We start from the raw sequence: 20,968 nt of genomic DNA, 5'->3' as shown, positions 1-20,968 counted from the left end.
ACGTCATGCGTGTTACTGTGAACTTGTCCTAACATAAAAATCTGAAATTTGATAATGCGCCTACGTCCTGTGTTTTGAGCTAGCGGCGTGTTGTCTTCACTTTCCAACCACGACCACTATTGATTCAAGAATGTGCCCACTCCGTATTCCAGTAGTTCATGAATAATTCATAACTCTCTGCTGCCGCGTGAGTAATATTGATCGTCATAATTACAGGTGCCCCTGTAGCTAGGCGTTTTGTATACAGTTGCTGACCCCAGGATAATGTCTTGTTGCCTGTGGGCCTCTGCTCAATTATAACGCAATCTATAGATGGAATTTGTCTACATGTAAAGCACAGTGCATTTTAGAAGCTGTTGTGAACTCACTGCTACATGTGTTCATGGGACACCGATGTCTGAAACCTGGATATTTTGGCCTTGCGGGTAATGGAGGGAAGTAAGACGCGAGATGTTATCTGTAGACAGTATTTACTGTTCATTTTGAATTTCCTCGTTTGGGTAAGTGTGAGGACTTTCTGGATTTTAGCAGAACCGACATTTTTGAAAGGTTTTCCCAATAACAAAATTGGACACGATACGTGAACAATCCATTGATGGAAAATTTGTCACATTAAAAAATTGGTATTTTGGCTCTAGGAAATACAATTTTGTTGAAATAGATGAATAACATTATGATCTCAGTACATTTAAAAAAAGACTACACTCTTTGTTTAATGCTGTTCAGTCGCATCAAAATGTTGTTCCTTCTCCAATAGTTAACCGGAAGCACTTTGATGGTCGTCGGCATCTGGGCTAAAGTGACTAAAGGCGGTTTTGATGACCTGTCCACGTTAGACACAGACCCTACGACGTACATCATCATTAGTGGATGTATTCTCTTTTTTGTCTCGGGCTTTGGTTGCGTAGGCGCGCTGAGGCAGAATTTGTGTCTGCTGTATGCCGTGAGTTCAAATAAGTTTGAAAATTCCACTGGTACGAAAAATAAGCAGGTTACTAAAAGTCAGAGCACATACGCATTTATGGCAAACCCTTAAGACGAAGAAAACCAGAAGGATTAAAAGACACGCAACTTCCACCGCATAGCCTCTTCCTCACTGCGTGTTTCACTTTCCTGTTTAACATGTAAGAAAAGACGACGCTTTTACACTTTCACTGTCTAAAAGGTCAACATATAAATTTTGAAACGATGAATTACATACCTAGTTTTTTAAAATTAAGTTTGAACAACAAAGGTTTTGACGTGACACAATCTAAGAACCCCCTTTAATCCTCAGGCTGTTCGTTCACCGTAATTCCATGTTTACCTTGACAGCACTGTGCCTCACTAGCTGTTCTCATCATTCTGCAATTTGTGGGAGGCATCCTCGTATTGCTACTGCAGGAAACGGTTGTTGATTCTGCTCTCCGTTTCTTTGAGAAAGCAGTAGTTCGTTACCGTGACGACCCAGACTTACAAGATGCCGTCGATTATATTCAGGCCGAGGCAAGTTACCCATATAAATTGTAATGTATTTAAGTAAAATAACAATCGTTATTTTACCTCAAGAAGGGCAGACAAAACTTTGAATCTCTTCCGTTTTTTTCAGTTTCGATGCTGCGGAGCAGCAAGTTACGCGGATTGGCAGATGAACGTGTATTTTAACTGCTCTTCACCCGGACGAGAGGCGTGTGGTGTCCCGTTCTCCTGTTGCATTAATATGGCCATGAACTATCAGTGCGGCTTGGACGTTAGAACCAAAACGGTAAGCCATTCAAAATCAGCTCCCGAGTGTATCTGCGACGAGCACTCAAAAAATTGTAGACAGTTTGCTTAGTTATCCATATATTCCCTAATTAGCGTTTTCACGTTGACCCTTGTTTCTGAATCCAGAAATACGAGATCTTTTCAACGATTTACATCCACGGCTGCATCGATTCCTTTGTTCTGTGGATGATGGATAATATTCTTCTCCTTGGACTTCTGGTATTCGCGTCTTTATTTTTGCAGGTAAGGAGAGACAGAGAGAAATGGTTCAATTGTTGCCTCAAGTTTATTACCCCGGGCCAGCCAAAGTCCAGTGACATGCACATTGAAATTTTCATATTTGGAGAGGAATGTGAATATAAAAACAATGAGAAAATGACACAAAAACGAACGATTCCGAAACCCAGAAAGATCAAATCATGAAATCCTCTAGTTTCATTTTTGTATTATTTCAGATATTTGCCTTCTTTCTGTCTCACTGGATGATACGAGACGTGAAAACTATTCAACAGTTCTCAAAAGAAGCAGAAACAACACAACAGTTTCCTGCTCGGTAAAAAACTGACTGCTAACCCACTGTATCCCTGAACATCCGTCATCCAAGAGACTTTGACTGCCTTCAGATTCACCCCTTTTGGCAAAACCCAAGGATATTTTTGCAACAACTTTTTGTCAATTTCTGGTTAAGATAAAAAACAGTTGAAAACAGTACTTTTAATGATTAAATCCGCGCTAAAACCTACAACTTTGTCAGTGGCTTTTTCAATGGCTAGCGCAACATCAGATCCTTAATACTGACTGCCATTGTTTTCAGGCGTGAAATCCTGATGTCCTCGATGGATAGACATGTACAGGTGCACTAACATCTAAAACTGACCTACATTGTTATCTAGTACAAAAAAAACCCCGAAACTTCATTACAAATTTGTATTAAGACGGTATCATAAAATTATGTATATGTTGCTCATTAATGCCCCCCGTGAGTGTCATTACATTTTATTTTCAACAGTTTTGTAGCACAATCCACCGAGCCATGCCATTTCACTCATCAAATAAAAAAACATTTGGAACAATCTGTCCAGTAATGCATACTACAATGTTGGAAAGTTTTCTTCAAAGGTTCATTTTCAAAACACATAATATTCCGGACTCTACTCACGCCGTGTCCGAAACGAGCTTCCAGACCTACGGCTAGGTCTATTGTCTGCGCGTCTCCATGCATTTCCAATGGATTGAATACCAAGACCTAGCTCTAGACAAGAGATTCAGATGCAGCCTCAGACACAATCTTGTGCCATATAAACAAACGATACATCCCCAAGTTTGTCTAGTATCCTAAAGTGTAACATGTCAAGTTTTCTTGTTTGTTTGATCAATGGCACCCTAAAAAGTGCTGGTACATGTAACAAGTTGATTTGTCACCTGTCCTCTGTCAACTTATTACATGGCCATATGAAGTACAATCGGACAGTGATCACTACCCTTGATCCACGTCCGCATACCAGTGTCACACAGCTTGGGTACCAGTCGCTTTGAAATCACAAAATAGTCCAGGCGCCTGTATCAAATAAACAACAAATGATAGATTCCCTTATGATTAGCCATCATCTAATCATAAAGCAAGGAGTCAGAAATTGCACACTAACTTTTTCTGCATACATGCTGAAAATTTTTGCTGCTGCACTAATGAAACACAGGTCCTCATTTGGAATTTACATCGTGTAAATGCTAAATCTCACCATCTTATACTGCCAAAGATCTTCCTTCCTATTTCTAAAAAAAATTGAAATTTCAGATTGACATAATTTAAGACACTGATCGGAAATTGGTGCTTGTTTCTTACCATCCAACATTCTTAGCTCGGCAATTTCCCATGTACGTCCAGAATGAGTAAGCGTATTCTCTGTCAGGATACAGATGCCTGAAGCTATCTACAAAGCCTTTGTTCAGTAGAGCAGAGAACCCTTCCCTCTCCTCATTGGTAAATCCTGGTGTCTTGTTGTGGTTATTTTTGGGATTTTTCAGATCTAGAATACACACAGGAATACATGTGGTTATGAGTACATGAGTGACATAATATCAGATATTTCACCAAGGTGACAGGTGACTTCAGTTCTTACCAATCTCCTCATGAGCTACATTCAGATCACCGCAGTAGATGACTGGTTTGGTTTCATCCAATTTGGCCAAGTACTCGGTGAAATCTTTATCCCATTCCTGCCGGTATTCCAACCTATCAGAAAAAAAGTACACGCAGACACAAATGAAGACAAGTGTCACTCCCAACTGCTGATTATAAAAATCCTTCTTTTTTTCTGGAAGGAATGAACTGTGCTCAAGTCTAATGGTAAAGATGATCCCAAGGAAACTATTATATTACAAAAGCTACATTTCTTGCTTCTGTCTTCCTAATGTCAAACATTAAAGAGAAACCAATAAATGAAGTATCATACCTTGTAAGTCCACGTCCAGAGTTTGGCACGTCTAAAATGACAAAAGCAGCAGTCAAACATTTTTTCAAATGTAATTTACGTATTTCTACTTTTAAACATGGAATCTTTGTGCCTGCAGAAGTTGAACTGACCCATCCTCCCTGATCCTTGCAAGCAAGGAACAAGCCATCACCATTATCACCACTTATCAAGCAAGGAACAAGCCATCATCATTATCACCACTTATCAAGCAAGGAACAAGCCATCATCATTATCACCACTTATCAAGCAAGGAACAAGCCATCATCATTATCACCACTTATCAAGCAAGGAACAAGCCATCATCATTATCACCACTTATCAAGCAAGGAACAAGCCATCATCATTATTACCACTTATCAAGCAAGGAACAAGCCATCATCATTATCACCACTTATCATGCAAAGAACAAGCAATCACCATTATCACCACTTATCAAGCAAGGAACAAGCCATCATCATTATTACCACTTATCAAGCAAGGAACAAACCATCATCATTATCACCACTTATCAAGCAAGGAACAAGCCATCATCATTATCACCACTTATCAAGCAAGGAACAAGCCATCATTATTATTACCACTTATCAAGCAAGGAACAAGCCATCATCATTATCACCACTTATCATGCAAAGAACAAGCAATCACCATTATCACCACTTATCAAGCAAGGAACAAGCCATCATCATTATTACCACTTATCAAGCAAGGAACAAACCATCATCATTATCACCACTTATCAAGCAAAGAACAAGCAATCACCATTATCACCACTTATCAAGCAAGGAACAAGCCATCATCATTATCACCACTTATCAAGCAAGGAACAAGCCATCATCATAATTACCACTGATCAAGCAAGGAACAAGCCATCATCATTATCACCACTTATCAAGCAAAGAACAAGCAATCACCATTATCACCACTTATCAAGCAAGGAACAAGCCATCATCATTATCACCACTTATCAAGCACGGAAATCATCATTATCACCACTTATCAAGCAAGGAAATCATCATTATCACCACTTATAAATGGCAATAATGCCGATAGTCTGTATTTTAAACTGTTGCTATTCTCAAGAAATTAGCAAAGTCTCCCAAGACTGAACAGTTCCAATAAATGACAGTAATTTTGAACTGGTTGATTTAATGAAAAAACTTACAAGCGCCAACAAAATAGAAATCATCGTACTCTGCTGTGATTACTCGGCCCTCTTCATCGTGTTTCTCCACACCTGAAAGGAAAAATGGTCCAAAGCTGACAATAATTAACTAACTAGGGCAAGTGGTGCAAACAAAGAACACTTAAATAGACATCCAGGAATCTGATTTTAATAAATGTTGACAAACTAACATTAACAGAGAACGTATACAATTAGACCACTCGCTTTTTATCTTCTTACCTATTCCATACTTAACACTGATAGGCTCCTTCTTCGTGTACAGCCCTGTTCCAGAATAACCCTTCTTGGATGTAGCGCCAAGCCAATATGTATGATAACCTTCTACCTTGGCACTTGAAGGCACAGATTCACTGTCAACCTTAGTTTCCATGACAAAAAAGATGTCTGGATCCTCTTTCTTGATGTATGACATGCCATCTTTCTGCAAGTGACAAAAGAAAAATATCACACACAAAAATAGAACATCTCTTTTTCTCCCTCTCGTTAATTGGTCATTCAAATATGAGATTATGGTTTGTAAACATGTTCTTGAGTTAACTCTGCTGGATTTGCTCTCTGAATTTTTGAGATGGCTGGCAATGAATCTCTTTGTTTTTTATAAACTTGACAAGATTGTAAGAAAAATCATACAAAGTACCTTAATCCATGCTTGTAAGCCAGCAATGTTCCAGGATGCAATCTTCAAATTGGCCTCACTGATTTTAAAGAATATCAAAGGAAAGGAAGAAAAATAAACACATATTGACGGAAGACAGATGATGACTCGGTGTGAAATGAGTCATAATGAAAGACAAAGAGTCCCAAAATAAAAAGGTTCTATACAATAAAAACTTGCAAAAAAAAGAAAAGGTCTTACTTTTCCTCCACTGATTTTTTGTCTGTTGTGTAGGTTTCAGGAACATTCAAAGCAGCAATAGCAGCTTCATTGGCACCATTCTTGTCAACCTATAAATTGGAAACAGACATTGTGCGAACACAAAACCTCAATTCATACACCCAGTTACCTTCGAGCTCAGACATTAGATGGATGGGTGCACTAAAAAATTGCAGTTCAAGAGAGGTGTAGTTCATCTTCTCAAAATTTATTGAATTTTACAAGTATTTATTTTGCTGTTTGCACTTTCAACCAACCTTCTGTTTCTTTGTTGGTTTTTCATCTGTGGTTTCTGCCTGCAAAAAATCAAATAAGAATAAAGACAAAGAAACCTTAAAAGAAAAACAGGAGAAGAGAAATTATACGAAAATGACGACTGCCTTTCAATTTGTCAAAATGTTTAAAAAACAAGTGCATGTGCACATTTATAAATCAAACTGAACAGACCTGCAATACCAAACAATAGAGGGGAAATTGACAAACCTTTGGTTCTGCTTTCTTTGCAGATTGTTCAGATTTGGTGTCACTCTGTATGGGGGAAACAAACACAACAGATGTTCTGAATCATCTTGTCTTCTGAGGTTTTCCAGGCTTAAATACGGACTCCGTTGTGTTAAACTGTCAGATAGTATATTCAATTCCATCTGCTACTCACTCTACCATCTAACCGTGGAAATATGAAACATCTAAGTTTGCAAAACTGGAAATGGGTAGGCCTAGGCCTCTTCACTTAAAATTGCACGAGCATCATGAAATTGAAACACACTACCTAGCATAGCTAACCTTTCTTTTCGGCATTGTGTTCTTAGACTTAATTTGCTTTCCACACAGTCCCGTCCCGTGACGTTTACTAGAGTCTGCGGAACCTTGACGAATGCTTTCGGTTTTAAACTGACGGTTTTCCAGCCAAGTTGAAGTTTTCACACTAACGAGTTGTAACTTGCTCCACGACAGTTGTTTCCGTTGTCCAACATGTGAGTTACAGCGACCTCTGTCGTTTGTTTTTCTCCATCTAAGAAAAGATGACTGCAGGAGGTCAATTTCTTTGTTGCAAACAAGCAACCGTGACATGCGCCTAACAAAAATCATGGCATAGTAAAAGCATTGTTCCTGCCAGATGATATTAGTACCACGAAAATAATCATTATTTGGATGGTCCAGTGGGGAAAAGATTAACACTCATAACAGTAAAAGATTTCTAGACTCCATATGGTGATTGAACACGTTTTTTTACGGTTGGCTGATGTAACCAGACTATACTTGCTCTAGTAAAACCTAAAGATGCATTGTCACTTCACCCATTTGACACTTCGCCCATTATGCCCACACACATACATGTACACGTCCACAAGTAGCCTACACGGGCCGCAGAGGTTTAATTGACACGTAAAAAAAAAACCCACTGTCCACGGGCGAATTGTAAATGAGGCAATCGGCCGAGTACGTGACAGTTAAGCGATATCGCCTGAGGGCGCTATATTTTAAATGGCCGCATTCATGTTGCCTGGATTTTGTAAATAAAGGTAGTCCTTCAGCATGTTCGGTTCATAATTAGGTCTCCTATTCAATAATTCTTGAGGATTGCAAGTATGGTAAGCTTGAGGATTGTATATTTGGGGACCCTATCACTATAATACTAAGAAGGGAGACGTAGGCCAACGTTTCAACTTTTGGATTCACCTTGGCTTGGTCATGTGATTCTCGCGGTCGGAGGTTGTTCCATTTATTGCACTTGCGGCGCGGCTGGACAGTCCTCCATTCGTTTTTGATATAGGGATTTGCATGTCTTCCTTATTCTGAAACGTTTTCGGTATCGTAAGGAAGATATTTACAGTGCATAAACAGTGAAATTTGGGGCATATTTGATGGCCGAGCGGAATTCAGATTTTCCCCTACTATACCCATTGAGTTTCAAGTGTGCAAGCCTTAGCGCAAATACTGCACGGGTGATTTAGCACAATGGTAGAAAGGTGTCGTGGGAAGGAAAAAGGGGCAGCGTTTGCTCCGAGTAAGGCTTATGGAATAGCCACCAACTGACAAATCAGAGAGAAGAATCAAGACTCAGTGATGCCACAGACACACATGACAAAAAATGGGGGTTCTTTTATACATGTTATACAAGAATAGTGATGTTTGTATGTGGAACTCTTCCCGGGAACTCTTTCCTATGAGCCGTCGTCATTATAACTCTTTCAGGGGAATGCTGACTCCATACTTCCTCCAGAAAAAATTGCTGAACTAGAAAAGAGAACACATTGTAAGTATGTTTGTTATTATTGTTTTTATTTGTATTCTTTTATATCCTTGATTAATTTGTACACATTCATATAACCTGATTGTTACATTTGCACTATCGAAATAAATGTTAACTGAGTTTAATTGAATTGAGTGTGTCATTGTCTTATATTCATGGTATCTCCAACAGAGGTCAACAAGAAATAAATTTGTTCAGAAGACTGAGTTATAGAGCCTGTTTTGTGTTCGAGGTAAAGTTTACATGTTCAACTTCAAATTTCACTTGATTGTAATGTAAATTTTTGATTGATTTTCAATGTTCTTATTTTCTAGTTAAATCGAAAGAGATTGAGAAAGTGTTGTCATACTACGCACAGTATGATAGGTCACCAAATGGTCAAGATGGAATACCAATGGAGGATCTCTCAGATATTGCAGAGCTCTGTGGATGTCCTTTCTTTGAAAGACTTGCATATGCGTACTTAGAAAGGCCAGCTATGAACCTCAAGGCAGAACCCTTCCTTCAGATATTCTCCTTCTTGAGCTCACGTGCATCAGTAGAAGAAAAAAGCAAGGGTAAGCTGTTCATATATTGATTTCTCACCCCCCTTGACAATTCCCTCTGTCTACAAACTCTTCAACCACAGACCAACTATTTAAATAACCTAGAGTGTTTTGTCATGTTTATGCCAACTTTTTCAGCACTCTTTGATTGTCTGGACTGTAGTCATGATTGCAGCCTTGGATTTGATGAGCTATTTCGCTTCTACAAGTGTATCTTGAACCCTGCTGTAGATGATGATTACATTATTGATTTGGTGGTCCGCATCCTTGAGAGACCAGAAATAAAACAGGAGCATCGTGTGTCATTTGAAGAGTTCCAAAAGGTATTTTGTTGGATGGCATCTTTACCTTTCTCCATTAGACCCTCCCTAGATTTCAATAGGATACATACATTGTATGCTAGGTTGTACCCCTAGGTGGAAATAAGTACACCCCGTATCCCCCTCCCCCCGACAATGCCACTGTTGGAGAGGGTCAGAGGTTCGAATTTCACATAGACATTAGTCACTTCATAAAGAGATATTACTATTAATGGATACAATTTAGATCAAGGGCATATCTTGACACCCTGTTTGTGAGATTTAATCAAAGAAAGAAAAAATACGTACCAAAAAATCACAAATGAGTATGTTAAATAGACTCCCAGACCAAATCAACTCATTTTACTCACACAGCTTTTCTCTGCTTTTATTTTTTACAGCTGATATCGACAGAAGAAATCAAGGAGAAAATGACAGTGGACCTTCAGTTAGCAATATGATGTTCGAAAATTAAAACATTTTTGCTTTGAGTAGTTCAGTGCAATAAAGTCAACAGAAAAATTCACACTGACCAAATTATTAACCAGATTAACATATATTAGTGTTGTCAGCTGGATCAAATTATGGTTATTATTGTTTTCACTGAGGATTAAAAGTTTAGGTTCATTTTTCAGCTACGAAGAGGCCTTGCAAGGTACATTAAGTTTTCAGAGTGTTTCAGACATAATGTTAATGGTAACATTCAAAGCAGTTTTTCAAGAGAAACACATAAAACGGTTGAAACGTCTTTAATGTTGTAAAAATGTTAAACTGGTAGCAATCAAAATATTTCATAATAAATTGTATAAAATAACACGCAGCTGACATGTTTGTGGTTTTACAGGTATCCAGTGCTATGCAAGTACCCATTAACAAACTAAAACTCGTTGATGAATGTAAGTGAAATGGACCGGGAGTAGTGAGCAAACTGAAAGCACAATGCGGTAATTAAAACTGCTTAAACATGTAACTGCAAGTGTAGTAAATTTCTTCAAATTCTTACAAATAAACTGAGTAATATGCAGAATGGAAAGTAGTGGAAAAACTTCGAGATTAGAACCCTAAAAATGTGTTCCTTTAAGAAATTACACCTGCTGTGGATATGCCGCACAGAAAGTATATCGTTGCTCAGCAAGACTGGTATTGAATGTCAGTGTTGCCAACTTTAAAATGCATTTAGACTGAGAACTACACATATGAATAAGGTATTCTAACAGGCTGAAATTTTTATACATGTATTTGTCAACGGAAAAAGAAATCCAATAAAACTGAGAAATTAGTTAAAATACCTCAGAAATTAAATTGGGAAATGAAATCTAAATCTATTCATATAAATTTAAATAAAAAAAGTAACCGATTTTTTTCTGTGCCACTTAGACGTGTTCTTTGGGTGCATGGCTTTGCAACACACCCAAGATTAAAAATGAGTTTTCATGATACAGTTTTCGTAATAATGGTTGATTTGCATGGTGCATCTAAAGAAGGAACACCTTAAGCCATTTGGATTCAATTACCCACAATATCTGTCAGTTTAAGCTACTTTATATGTCTGATTCTTCTACAACGATTGCGAGTAGATTTTTCCTCACACTTGGGATCTATATAGCCAACAGCACAGTGCATTTAAATTTGACGGAACGGGCGGCACGGTGGAACCCTGACCGTCCTTTTCTCAAATTTTACTTTTACTGTTGGGGCTTAAAGGAAACCTGTAGTAGAGTTGCAGCTCAAGTTGTTTTCACACACCTTGCTGTGTGTTACAGTACAAACAAAATCGAAATACTTCATTATATTAAGATTGACAAAGGTGGTGGTTTTTACACTCTTAGAAAATCCTCCCAGCAAAAAAAAAAACATTTTAGAGGGTGTTATTTTTTATTTTGTCACGCAATTTGCAAGGTACTTCGTGTCAAAAGAGCTTAAGAAATGAATGTGCCATTTGCAATTGCCCACGACAACGTTTTCAAGAAATATTGGCCATTAATATGGTCCAAACAAGCTACTCAACAATAAACAAATAGAAATTGAACTTACTCAAAGAAAATGTGGAGAAGTGTTAATATATGTTTGTACACAGAGCTATATGGAGACACTTCTGCTCTGCCTTGGATGATCATCACACTTTAGCTCATGAAATTAAATGTGGAAATTTCATTAGCATAAAACCAAAATGTTGAAGCTTTTCCCTTTTATTGCTACAAAGGAGATGGAAAATTAAAAAGTTAACATTTCCAGAAATCTTTCCTATATGCATTGATAAAAAACAAAACTAAAACAAAAATATCTCCACTAAAGTACAGAGTTAATTAACAAAATCGTGCTGTTTCACCAAAGACTCAGTCCGAGTCTGAAAGCAAAGTTTTGCATTGAAAGTGGTCACAATTTAACACCCACATCCAACACACTTCCTGGAAGCAAATGTGTCTGTTGGATTTGCTACTGACAGTGCCAATTCTTTGAAAACGTTGTGACGAGAATGTATTTTAAAGCTAAATACTTCAACTTCCGCCTGTTATCCAGGACAGCTGGTGCACTATTAACCAGTCCACATAAGATGGTAGGTAAAGGTACGTTGGTACATTGTTAGAAGTCCTCCGCTGAAGACGTGTCTTTCATCAGAGCACGGCGAAGTTCATCGTTTTTAGCATCCAATTGGCGTTGGTACAACCGAATTGTATCTCTCTTGGATTTCTGAACATCTCCCTGCAAAAGACAAGTAAACATGTTGCCCGGTATGACGTAATAAAATCTGTACGTAATCACTGTACTTATCGAATACTTGCACACATGTAAAGAACCTGTCCATTTTGACATCTGGGCTGGCTGGTACTCACTGATGTACTCCAATTCGAATCAACCAATGTTCGATGGTTGGAAGGGAGGTCGAGATGTGAATCTTGATCTTGAATAAAACTGAAACATATTTATTTGCTATCTAAATTTAGCTGTCCTTTTATCATTGGTCGTTGTTACCGTTAGCGCCATGATCTAGATGGAATGGCGCTACAGAAATCCCGTACTATTATTGTTATTATTGTAATAAAATATTTACCTCTTTTGTTTTCACTTTCATATTTCTGGGAGAAGCTTGCGCCTTCTGTAGTTTGTCACGCAACGTTTGACATTCCTCCCGAAGCTTGTCAATCTCGGATAGCTCATGAGACAGTGAGGTCTTGGATTTTTCGGAGGGAACGTTCAAACTCGGATAAGCCTGGTGAAATCGTGGAGCTGCATCCTCACGAGAGTTTGTCCCCTTGATCTTAATATCATACGCAACTGGGCCATCCCAAGTGAATCCTAGATAGAACGTGACGGTCTCTTGGCTTGGCACTTGACGTTTATACGGTGCTGCCAATTTGATGTTGATTTTCCCCTTCTTTGAAAGGTGCACCAGGGATGTAGGATTCAGTAAAGTTCCTTCCAAGCGAGCTAACCGACCTCTTACAAGATCAGATGACCAAAATTCGCCGTCGCTGTCTGCTCTGTCGATTTTACCCGGAGTAGCGTGGAGCTCGTTTATATGGGCAAATACTTGCAGATCTGTACCTTGTCCCAAGAAGAAGTGTGTTCGCGCTTTTGTCTGAAATCGTAGGGGCCGCTTTTCCCGTGCCAAACGTCCACTGAAATTCTCACCACCTGAAAATCTATGTCTCAGTTCCTCAATATAATAGGACAATTCGCTTCTGTCTCGTCTCTCAGAGGTAACATCTGGTATTGGCCACAGAAACATCATCATGAAGAATGGTGGCCAGCAGTCTGTTTTACGATGATCTTTGGCATTCAACGGCCGAACAAACTGCTGATACACCTCATCAGCTGGCAATAATTGCTCCCCAGCTGAGGAGAGCGCCAAGTGTATGCAAACAAGACACTTCAAGTCGAAAAAGTTGTACTGATCTGAGTTCTCTAACAGCAGTTTGCAAGATTCTTTGAGCTTCTGCAATCCCTTATTTCGAGCAAGGTCAAAGATGTCACGAAAGCTGCCACAATTGGCTTGCTTGACTTGTCTACGTCGAAATTCGACAAGACTTTTGGGATCTCGATACCGGTTTTCCGGTATCGGTGTAGGTTCCCCATAGTACCTTTCATATATTCCGAAGTAATCTTTTAAGTAATATTTCATCTCATCAAGTTTCTGTCGCATATTCACAATAGGGTCTTCCTTGCAAAATGTCGATGTGTCCTCAAGTAAATTCAGTACTGAGTCCACTCGGTTTTTCAGAGTCATGATACGGCTATGGCAGTAGTCACTTAGTTTGGGATAGCTTGGATCTGAGGGGCGGATTAACTGCAGAAGGTACTCTTGCAAATATTGATGTCCTCTTTTTGTTCTGAAGGGCTCTACACACGTGTAAATGACCTCCAGTAATCTGAAGGCAACATGAACTTCTTCATATAAACCTGTGTATTCGATTTCCCTTCCTTCTTTCGAAACATCATATGATTTGTGGAAAGCGTCCATGGCATGGTATGCAAGGGAAAGTAACTTCTTGCATTCTGTATCATCAACGACTTGCTGTTCTTCCATACGCTTCGACACTACGTCAAACATCTCTGTTTTATAAATTCTGCCCTTAGTATCCCAAAAGTAGCAGTTTTGGGGCTCAAGCTTCACTGCTTCATCAGCATAGCCATGAGCCATCTCAATGCTGCTCTCTTTGAGACAAAGTCTTGCAAGTTGTTGTGCGACAAACGCATCCTTAAGCTTCTCAAATCCTATTTTGAGGATTTCAATGGCGTCTTGAGGTCCATGTTTCTCGAGAACATCTTGTATGATAACCGCATAATCCGTCTCGGTGTCATCACCGTATCGTGTCTTTTTCCTTCGGACCAGGAGGTCATGAGTTGCTTTCACGAGGGTTTGCTTGGAATAGGACCACGATTTGAACAGTTCACAATTCAAAAACTCCCTTGCGACCTCTGCAAGGGACTGGTTTGTTTTCACCTTGATTTGCTCTAAAGCTTCTTTTGCTATGCTTTCATGGAAAATCCTCAATTCGTTGTTTTCTAAGACCACCATGATCTTGAACGAAGAAGATACTAAACTCTCCCAAGGTCTCGAATGTACGCGTTTTCTGCTACTCACTATCTCACTAGCCATCAGTGAGTCGCAACAAGATACAGGAATGACGGCCTCTGGTCTGTAGGAATTTAGAAATGCACAAAGCTTTATCAGCTTGAATTCGTTATCAGAGATACCACCAAGAATCTCCGACACAACGTGCCTTATATAGTCCTTGTCAAATTCTTTCATCATCACCATAAATGCGAGGAGATGTTCGGGTTTATATTCGGTAGATTGTAACTCTTTCTCTTTCAGTTGCAATTCGAGGTATTTTCGCTTTAGCCAATCCTTTTCCCTGGCGTCAAGCTTTTGAGTCAACGCGATGTAGAGCTCTTTCTTTTCAGCGTCTATTAACTTTTCTGGCTCTGCACAACGCTTACAGTGCAGGAGGACACAGACAGCTCCACCACTAAGCTGGATATCACTCGAACCCTCCTTCAACTCATCAATCAAGTCTAGGAGCTCGACGTCATCGAGGTCATCCACAAGTACACATACAGCAGGGATTTTCTGATTGCAGCCTTTTTCATAACCATGCCGCCTGACCTCCATAATCTGTTTTGCAGTGTTGTTGGTAACCTTGTTCACGACAAAGCAACGGAAGTCTTGGCGGAGCTCCCACAATACATGGCGTGCTAACGTGCTACCCCCGGCACCTGGTTGATGAAGGAGTGTCACCGAAACAATTAAACTGTCCTCAGTATTTGAACTGTCAAGCGGTTTGCGGACCTTTTTTAGCACGTCTCCGAATCCCTTTCGCTTCAGCACGTGGCCGCAACCTTTGCGAAGCTCCATTTCTCTCTCACCCATGGCAAAATTCCACCAGTCCACTTTGGCACCGCGGTAAAAGTTCAGCTCCTTCTTTTCAGCAAACTGTTTGAAGCCCGGATTAGATTCGTTCATATCGGTGTTTTTGCACTCATTGTTACAAAGAACTGTTATGTCATTCCATTCGTTTTTTTGTTTCTCAGACAGGAAACACTTTTCTGGCATGCGCGATGGGAGTTCGTAAGCCTCGACCTTGCTCACACCACTCATTCGCATCATAATGCGGTTGATATCTTGCCATTCCAATCCCACCACACTCCTCGCATCGATTTCAACTTTGTTGAACCACCTTTCCATAATCTCTACAAACGTTGAGTAAACACCCAAATCTTCAGCTATACATGTGATATTTTGTAGGCCTTGGAAAGATGAAGACATTTTTCTGAAAATGTCACAGACTATTCCAAGATCCTGATCAGACAGTAGCAAGAACACAATAGCAGCACGTCCTTTTGGTATAACCGAAGGCTTAGAGAAAAAGGAGATTGATGCTTCTACATCTCGACTGCGTTCTTTGTTCCACTCCCGTAAATCCATTGGAGGGCTCTCAATGGTTGGGTTGTCCTCTCGACCGTTGGCAAAAAACCAAAGTGTCTTTTCTGGAAATCCGATGCTGTTACGTAGTTCTTCCTCTGACTCAACATTTTTAAACAAGTTTGGTTCTTGCAAAGTGACCATTCTGTCATCGTGGTAGATCTTACATAGTCCATGCGAGAGAGACTGTGAATCGAAGTCCAAGACAGTTGTCCATTTGATGGACTTGATGAATCCAAATTGTTGCCGAATATTGCCAATTTTAGAACACTCAGACGGAAGAGATGGCGCTTTATTGGCAACCAGAATAGGATAATATGAGTTCTCCAGACCCATCACCCGTGAGTAACATACGAAGTATGGCCTCGTAATTCTGTGCATTTTGTGATAATTGACCGATAGATTCCGTCAAGTCAGAGGGTGTTTCATGTTCTGTTTGCAAAGATGTTGGAATTGCTGGCTGTTGGCTGAGTTGCGAGGATGGATGAGATTCTGCAGCGGTAGGGATTTTTGGACTCTCCTCACTTTTTGTGAATGATGGCGCCTCATTTGTGGGAGTACCTGGGGATATGTGGGTTGTTACTGCCTTGCCAAATGGGAGGCTTTCCTTTGGCTGTGGAGAATATGTAGGCAATCTTGCATCAAAGTCACTTTCAGAGTCCCCTTCTTTAGTGGACAATGTGTATCGACTCGGTGTAATTCTGTCTTCACGTGGAACAATTATATCTGTCTCAGTGATTTCTTGGTTTCTTCTTTCTTCCTCATATCGTGTGCGTCTCTCCTCTTCATCTGCCAGTGCAACAGACATTTGATATTGAATAGTTGGTTCAGTCTTCGCCGTTTTCTTCTTCCTGACTGACTCTTCTTTCGGTCGAGACTTTGATGTCTTAGCACGAACCACAGGTTGGGATGTCTCTCCAGTGTTACGTATCGCCGACTCTTCACCAGCATCTGGTACCTGTTTACAGATATCGTGGGTTGCAGCTGTCGAAGCCACCCCATTTGACGAAGGGATCGAGTCTAACAACTTATCTCTGCAATAAATGATTAGTCTTATGACCCCTGGTTTTAAATCAAAGTCTTCGATCAAATTCTGTTTGTCGTATATTTTCAAAATATTTCCGTCTACGCCTCCCTCACACAGCTTGTCTGCAACAGAACCTTTTACGCCAATACCAAGAAGCCATCGTTTCACATGCTCCTCAGTCCAATCTGACATATTTACAGGCAATTCTTGTTGGTCGGCAGGACCTGTGGTAAGACAAAAACATAAAGATCACACTTCTCATTTTTTCGTCTCGTTTTTCTTAAAATTACGCAGAATTTTATTGGTCGACAGAATGGATTTACATTGGTATCTGGTTCGGTCTCTTTAAAGATAAATAAATTATTCAAGCCCTTAAAACGTCGTTCGAAGTGACAAGAAAATGATGTTGGCCCCACTCATGAGCGTTGCCAGGATATTTTCTGGTGGCAAAAGTACACTTTTCCGAAACGCTCTTGGAGGGCAAAGTACTCGTCATTTCTTTGGATTTCTTTGTTCTTCGGTTTGTTGTTGTTGTTGTTATTGTAGTTATTGTTGTGGTGCTGAAACCTGGCCTGCGGGAATTTATTGATATTAGTATAGACACCCTTTGTATAAAATTCTGACCAACCATTATCGCAAAAAGATCAAATTCAAAAGTGGGGTCTCATAAAATGTTTGAATTTTGTTGGAAATACACAGAAAAGAAATTATTGTGACTGTTGAATTATCAAAGACCTGTGTTGGTCCGAAATCCAACGTGTACTTGGGTATCTATGGAGTGGCTATGCTCTATTTCACACGCTCTGAAGTAACCTTGTTCCCGCTGCGCCATTTTTGTCTCCACCCGCAGGGATCATAAACTTTATTATTACGATCTCTTTGGTCTCCACCAACCTGTTAGAAACGTACGTGCTGCAAACGGGACGAGGCTGGTATTACTCAAGTTCCTGACGTCAAGTGCTTTTACCACAAATGAACTTACATAAGGCCAGTGCCGAACTAGGAGATACGGTCAAACAAACATAATTACCACCATTATTTTCTAATTAGTTTTGCATTTTACCTTTTTGCGATTCTTTAAAGAATCTGCATCCATCCCTGTAGTCACTCTCGTGCATTGTCACCTTGATGGCCATGTTGCTCTTGTCTTCCGTTGTAAGTTCATCAGTAATGAGAATTTCAGTGAGCCTGTTGGCTAGCTCACCAGTGGTGTACATGTTCCATAGCTTCTCTAGACCTTCCTGACTTTTGACGTGCAAGATAAATTCCACAGACCCAAGGTTTACTTTCATCAGCTCTGAATCACATTCACGAAAAACGTTTGTCAACAGCGTCAACATATGGGTCTTGCCATGTTGTAATACTTCACGTTTTATCATTTGATAAACGTTTTCGTTGCCCCCTTCGTCAGCTTTTCCGTTTGTCAGTACGTCGACTTTTGTTGACATCTTTTCTGTAATATTAAATTAAATTTGTTAATTTAGATCGAACGAGATGACGTTCAACCTGCACATAAGAGCTCCGGAGAGTGTACAGTACAAATGCCCGTATCTGTGGGGACATGCAGGATGTGATAACAGAAATTGCCATGCCAGAATCAAAACAAACATGACATCAATCAAGATCATGATAGCTCAGTCAAGATGAAATTGAAGTGGATACGCTGTCAGAAGTAATTTACCAAAGGGGTTTTATAGGGTTGTTTTTCGAATTGGTAAAAATTTCTTGCAGCATTTAACTGAAAATTATCGACACATTCTAACCACTACTGGGTAAATATCAGTCATGTTCGACAACAATTTACCCATTTTTTCAGTTCAGAGTATACAAAATGTGTAAACTGTCAATAGTTCTAAAAGTAGTTCTACAGTACATACCGAAGTAAAATGATGAAGCATTTGCATTGCTGATTATGATGGCGTTATTTGCAGTCTGCTGTCGGATTTGAATGTTTCCTTGCTCAAGCCTTCGTTGATCAGCGCCGAGTGCACCCGATGGAGAGGATATCGGGGATTCTGGTGAGCTCTCTTCAGCCGCTGGGACGTCCTGTGGTGTTAGGTTTCGTTCAGGTTCCTGTCGTTTTGCTGTGGAAGAAAGAAAGAGTGAAGAAAAGAAAGGAGTATTTGGTCTGCACTCATAGGCATCTAGCTATCCCCAAACAGTGCACCAATTTTCGAGTAAATCTGGAAAATAAACTGCCGTGTATATGAAACCACTTTCTCTCGCATAGAAAATTTTTTTTTCTACATTCTTATTTCATGAATATAGCGTGCCCTGTGTCTGTATCTTGTTCAGTCTGTTCCCAGTTTATGCTCCATGCATTAAAAATAACGGTCATTTAAAATAGAAAATATCAATCCGTGTGTCACACTTAGCCAAAAACTTGGACAAAAATACTGCATGCTTCACGCAACAATTCGTTGATGTGTCAAGTTCTTGTATCTACATGTATTATTACTTCCTCTTTTAATCAACAAATAGGCCTTTTAAACACGAATTTGGTAAAATGTTACCTGATTTTTTTACGTCTTTTTCCACCCATTAATCCGGGCGAGAGACGCATTTCTATGGTGGCATCATTCTTGATACTATGATCAGCTATGGACAGGACATCACTGAGCTGTATAACAACATTGTAGAAACTTATGAAAACAAATAAATTTTGGTCTGTCTTTTACAGAATAAACGTAAAGAACAGTTTATGTTGTCATACCGAATGACATACACCTATATCTTATATGGTACCCTTTTAAACTCTATCATCCAGTTTTCAGCCTACTGTATTTTAGGCCCCCATTCCAAGGGAAAAAAGAACCGTCCTCAAAATTGTCTGGAACTCCCACTAACAAAAATTGAATTGTTAAAACCTGCGCCATTCAAGTGAAAGTAAGGCATGAAACCTAAAATGGTCTTGCACCACCCCAATTTAATGCTTTGTGTGATTTTAAATACGATAAAAAATGGCTTCCCTGTAAATTAAGGTCTGTCGGGCAATATTGTCTGGGACCTTCGAAAAAACACCCGAAATACTTTTCAGCCCTTCGTTACAAACTAAATCGATTATTTTGATCAGAAAACATTCTTTGAGGAGTGCGGTTTGTATGGTACTAATTGAGAGAACGACATTAAAACAACAGAATGTTCGAATGCAAAGACAGAGCACTGGGAACTATTCATTGTAAACCTTAGTGTATGTCTGTTTTCTTTATCAACCCACATTATCTATTTCTCATTCACCTCCAAACCTTGTCTGGTGAATAAATGTTGCTTCTCAGAATCGACACCAAGTCTCTCTTGTAGCAATCTCTTCAGATCCGCGACTGAGGTTGACGCACTCAGTTGCATACAAATAGTTGACGTTACAGGAGTAGAGATGAAGATCTGGATTTTACATGCTTTGGTGCTCTGGTTGGAACTAGGAAAATGTTTTCATTAAAATCAATTAAAATTATTCTTTGTCCTTTCTCAAAACATTTTATATTCACAGCATGCGCACGTGTTTCTAGAGCTTTCAGAAAAAAGTCAAACTTGTGCGTAAGGGATTCGAATTCAGACCTACAATTTAAGAGCCCACAATATTATGCTAGTGATAATATAAAAATTGAATTTGCATCTTTCCCTAATAATCAATCTATATTAAAGTAAATTTAATTGCTTAGCATGTATTACGCACCTGCGTTGAGACGTTTCTGCTTTTTGTGCCTTCTGGACAAGAGTCGATGTTGAAACGTTAGCCTCTGGTGAAACATCTTCACAGGGATGTTTAGTCCAAAGTATGGAAAGAAAAGCTAGTTTCTTGGACTTCCGGACCGTTTTCGTTCTGGTGACCACCTTGGCCTGCGAGTGGTCATAGGTGACCCGGGCGACTCTCACCGCATCCTCCCAATCTGCATATGTCTTCAGAGCCATTGTGTGACGAATTCTAAAGGGATAAAGAAGATAACACAACTCTGATTGTAGATTTTTGGGGGGCAGCTGTAGTAGATACTCAAAAGTCTGCCTTACAAAAGTATGGTGCAATGGTATCCTCTTTTTTGTCAAACGGTTGACAAAGCAATAATTCCTGACTCTAAGAATTAAGTTTTATTAGGACATGAGATGAGATATGTGACGTATTTTTCCACTATAAAATGTATGGA

General features: G+C 39.5%; 4 protein-coding genes across 5 annotated transcripts; 2 read left to right on the top strand and 2 right to left on the bottom strand.

The window, feature by feature from the left end:
• The first annotated feature begins 147 nt into the window (after positions 1-147).
• On the top strand, positions 148-2,834 carry LOC110974412 (tetraspanin-14-like). Its single transcript, XM_022226023.2, has 6 exons — positions 148-500; positions 758-943; positions 1,315-1,485; positions 1,589-1,744; positions 1,873-1,989; positions 2,202-2,834. Exons 1-6 carry the CDS (start codon positions 429-431, stop codon positions 2,301-2,303), a joined length of 804 nt encoding a protein of 267 aa, XP_022081715.2. The 5' UTR covers positions 148-428; the 3' UTR covers positions 2,304-2,834.
• Positions 2,014-7,749, bottom strand: apex1 (apurinic/apyrimidinic endodeoxyribonuclease 1). 2 transcript variants are annotated; one of them, XM_022226019.2, is made up of 12 exons: positions 7,613-7,749; positions 7,061-7,289; positions 6,761-6,805; positions 6,535-6,573; positions 6,260-6,348; positions 6,041-6,098; positions 5,623-5,824; positions 5,383-5,454; positions 4,200-4,230; positions 3,867-3,979; positions 3,590-3,773; positions 2,014-3,304 (listed from the first exon to the last, which is right to left on the bottom strand). In XM_022226019.2, the coding sequence occupies exons 2-12, from the start codon at positions 7,073-7,075 to the stop codon at positions 3,187-3,189; spliced, it is 966 nt and encodes a 321-aa protein (XP_022081711.2). In that variant the 5' UTR covers positions 7,076-7,289; positions 7,613-7,749; the 3' UTR covers positions 2,014-3,186. The 2 variants fall into 2 exon arrangements, with proteins under 2 accessions (XP_022081711.2, XP_022081710.2); XM_022226018.2 differs by lacking the exon at positions 7,613-7,749 and having other exon boundaries at positions 7,061-7,466.
• LOC110974414 (calcineurin subunit B-like) lies at positions 7,735-10,677 on the top strand. Its single transcript, XM_022226025.2, has 5 exons — positions 7,735-7,869; positions 8,474-8,534; positions 8,846-9,088; positions 9,215-9,399; positions 9,777-10,677. The coding sequence occupies exons 1-5, from the start codon at positions 7,867-7,869 to the stop codon at positions 9,834-9,836; spliced, it is 552 nt and encodes a 183-aa protein (XP_022081717.1). The 5' UTR covers positions 7,735-7,866; the 3' UTR covers positions 9,837-10,677.
• On the bottom strand, positions 9,734-20,773 carry LOC110974409 (sterile alpha motif domain-containing protein 9-like). Its single transcript, XM_087146845.1, is given in 9 exon segments — positions 9,734-12,078; positions 12,428-16,124; positions 16,126-17,053; positions 17,893-18,282; positions 18,707-18,977; positions 19,199-19,211; positions 19,343-19,449; positions 20,067-20,244; positions 20,503-20,773. Coding segments are annotated over 9 exon segments (5,940 nt in total). The 5' UTR covers positions 20,739-20,773; the 3' UTR covers positions 9,734-11,958.
• Between the last annotated feature and the right edge of the window lie 195 nt (positions 20,774-20,968).

Source organism: Acanthaster planci, linkage group LG15, assembly GCF_054643075.1.
Source record: "Acanthaster planci isolate LZ-2023a linkage group LG15, COTS_SCS, whole genome shotgun sequence".
NCBI classification, from domain to species: Eukaryota; Metazoa; Echinodermata; class Asteroidea; order Valvatida; family Acanthasteridae; genus Acanthaster; species Acanthaster planci.
The sequence above is the reverse complement of the archived record's forward strand: the minus strand, read 5'-3'. Positions and strand labels throughout refer to the sequence as shown.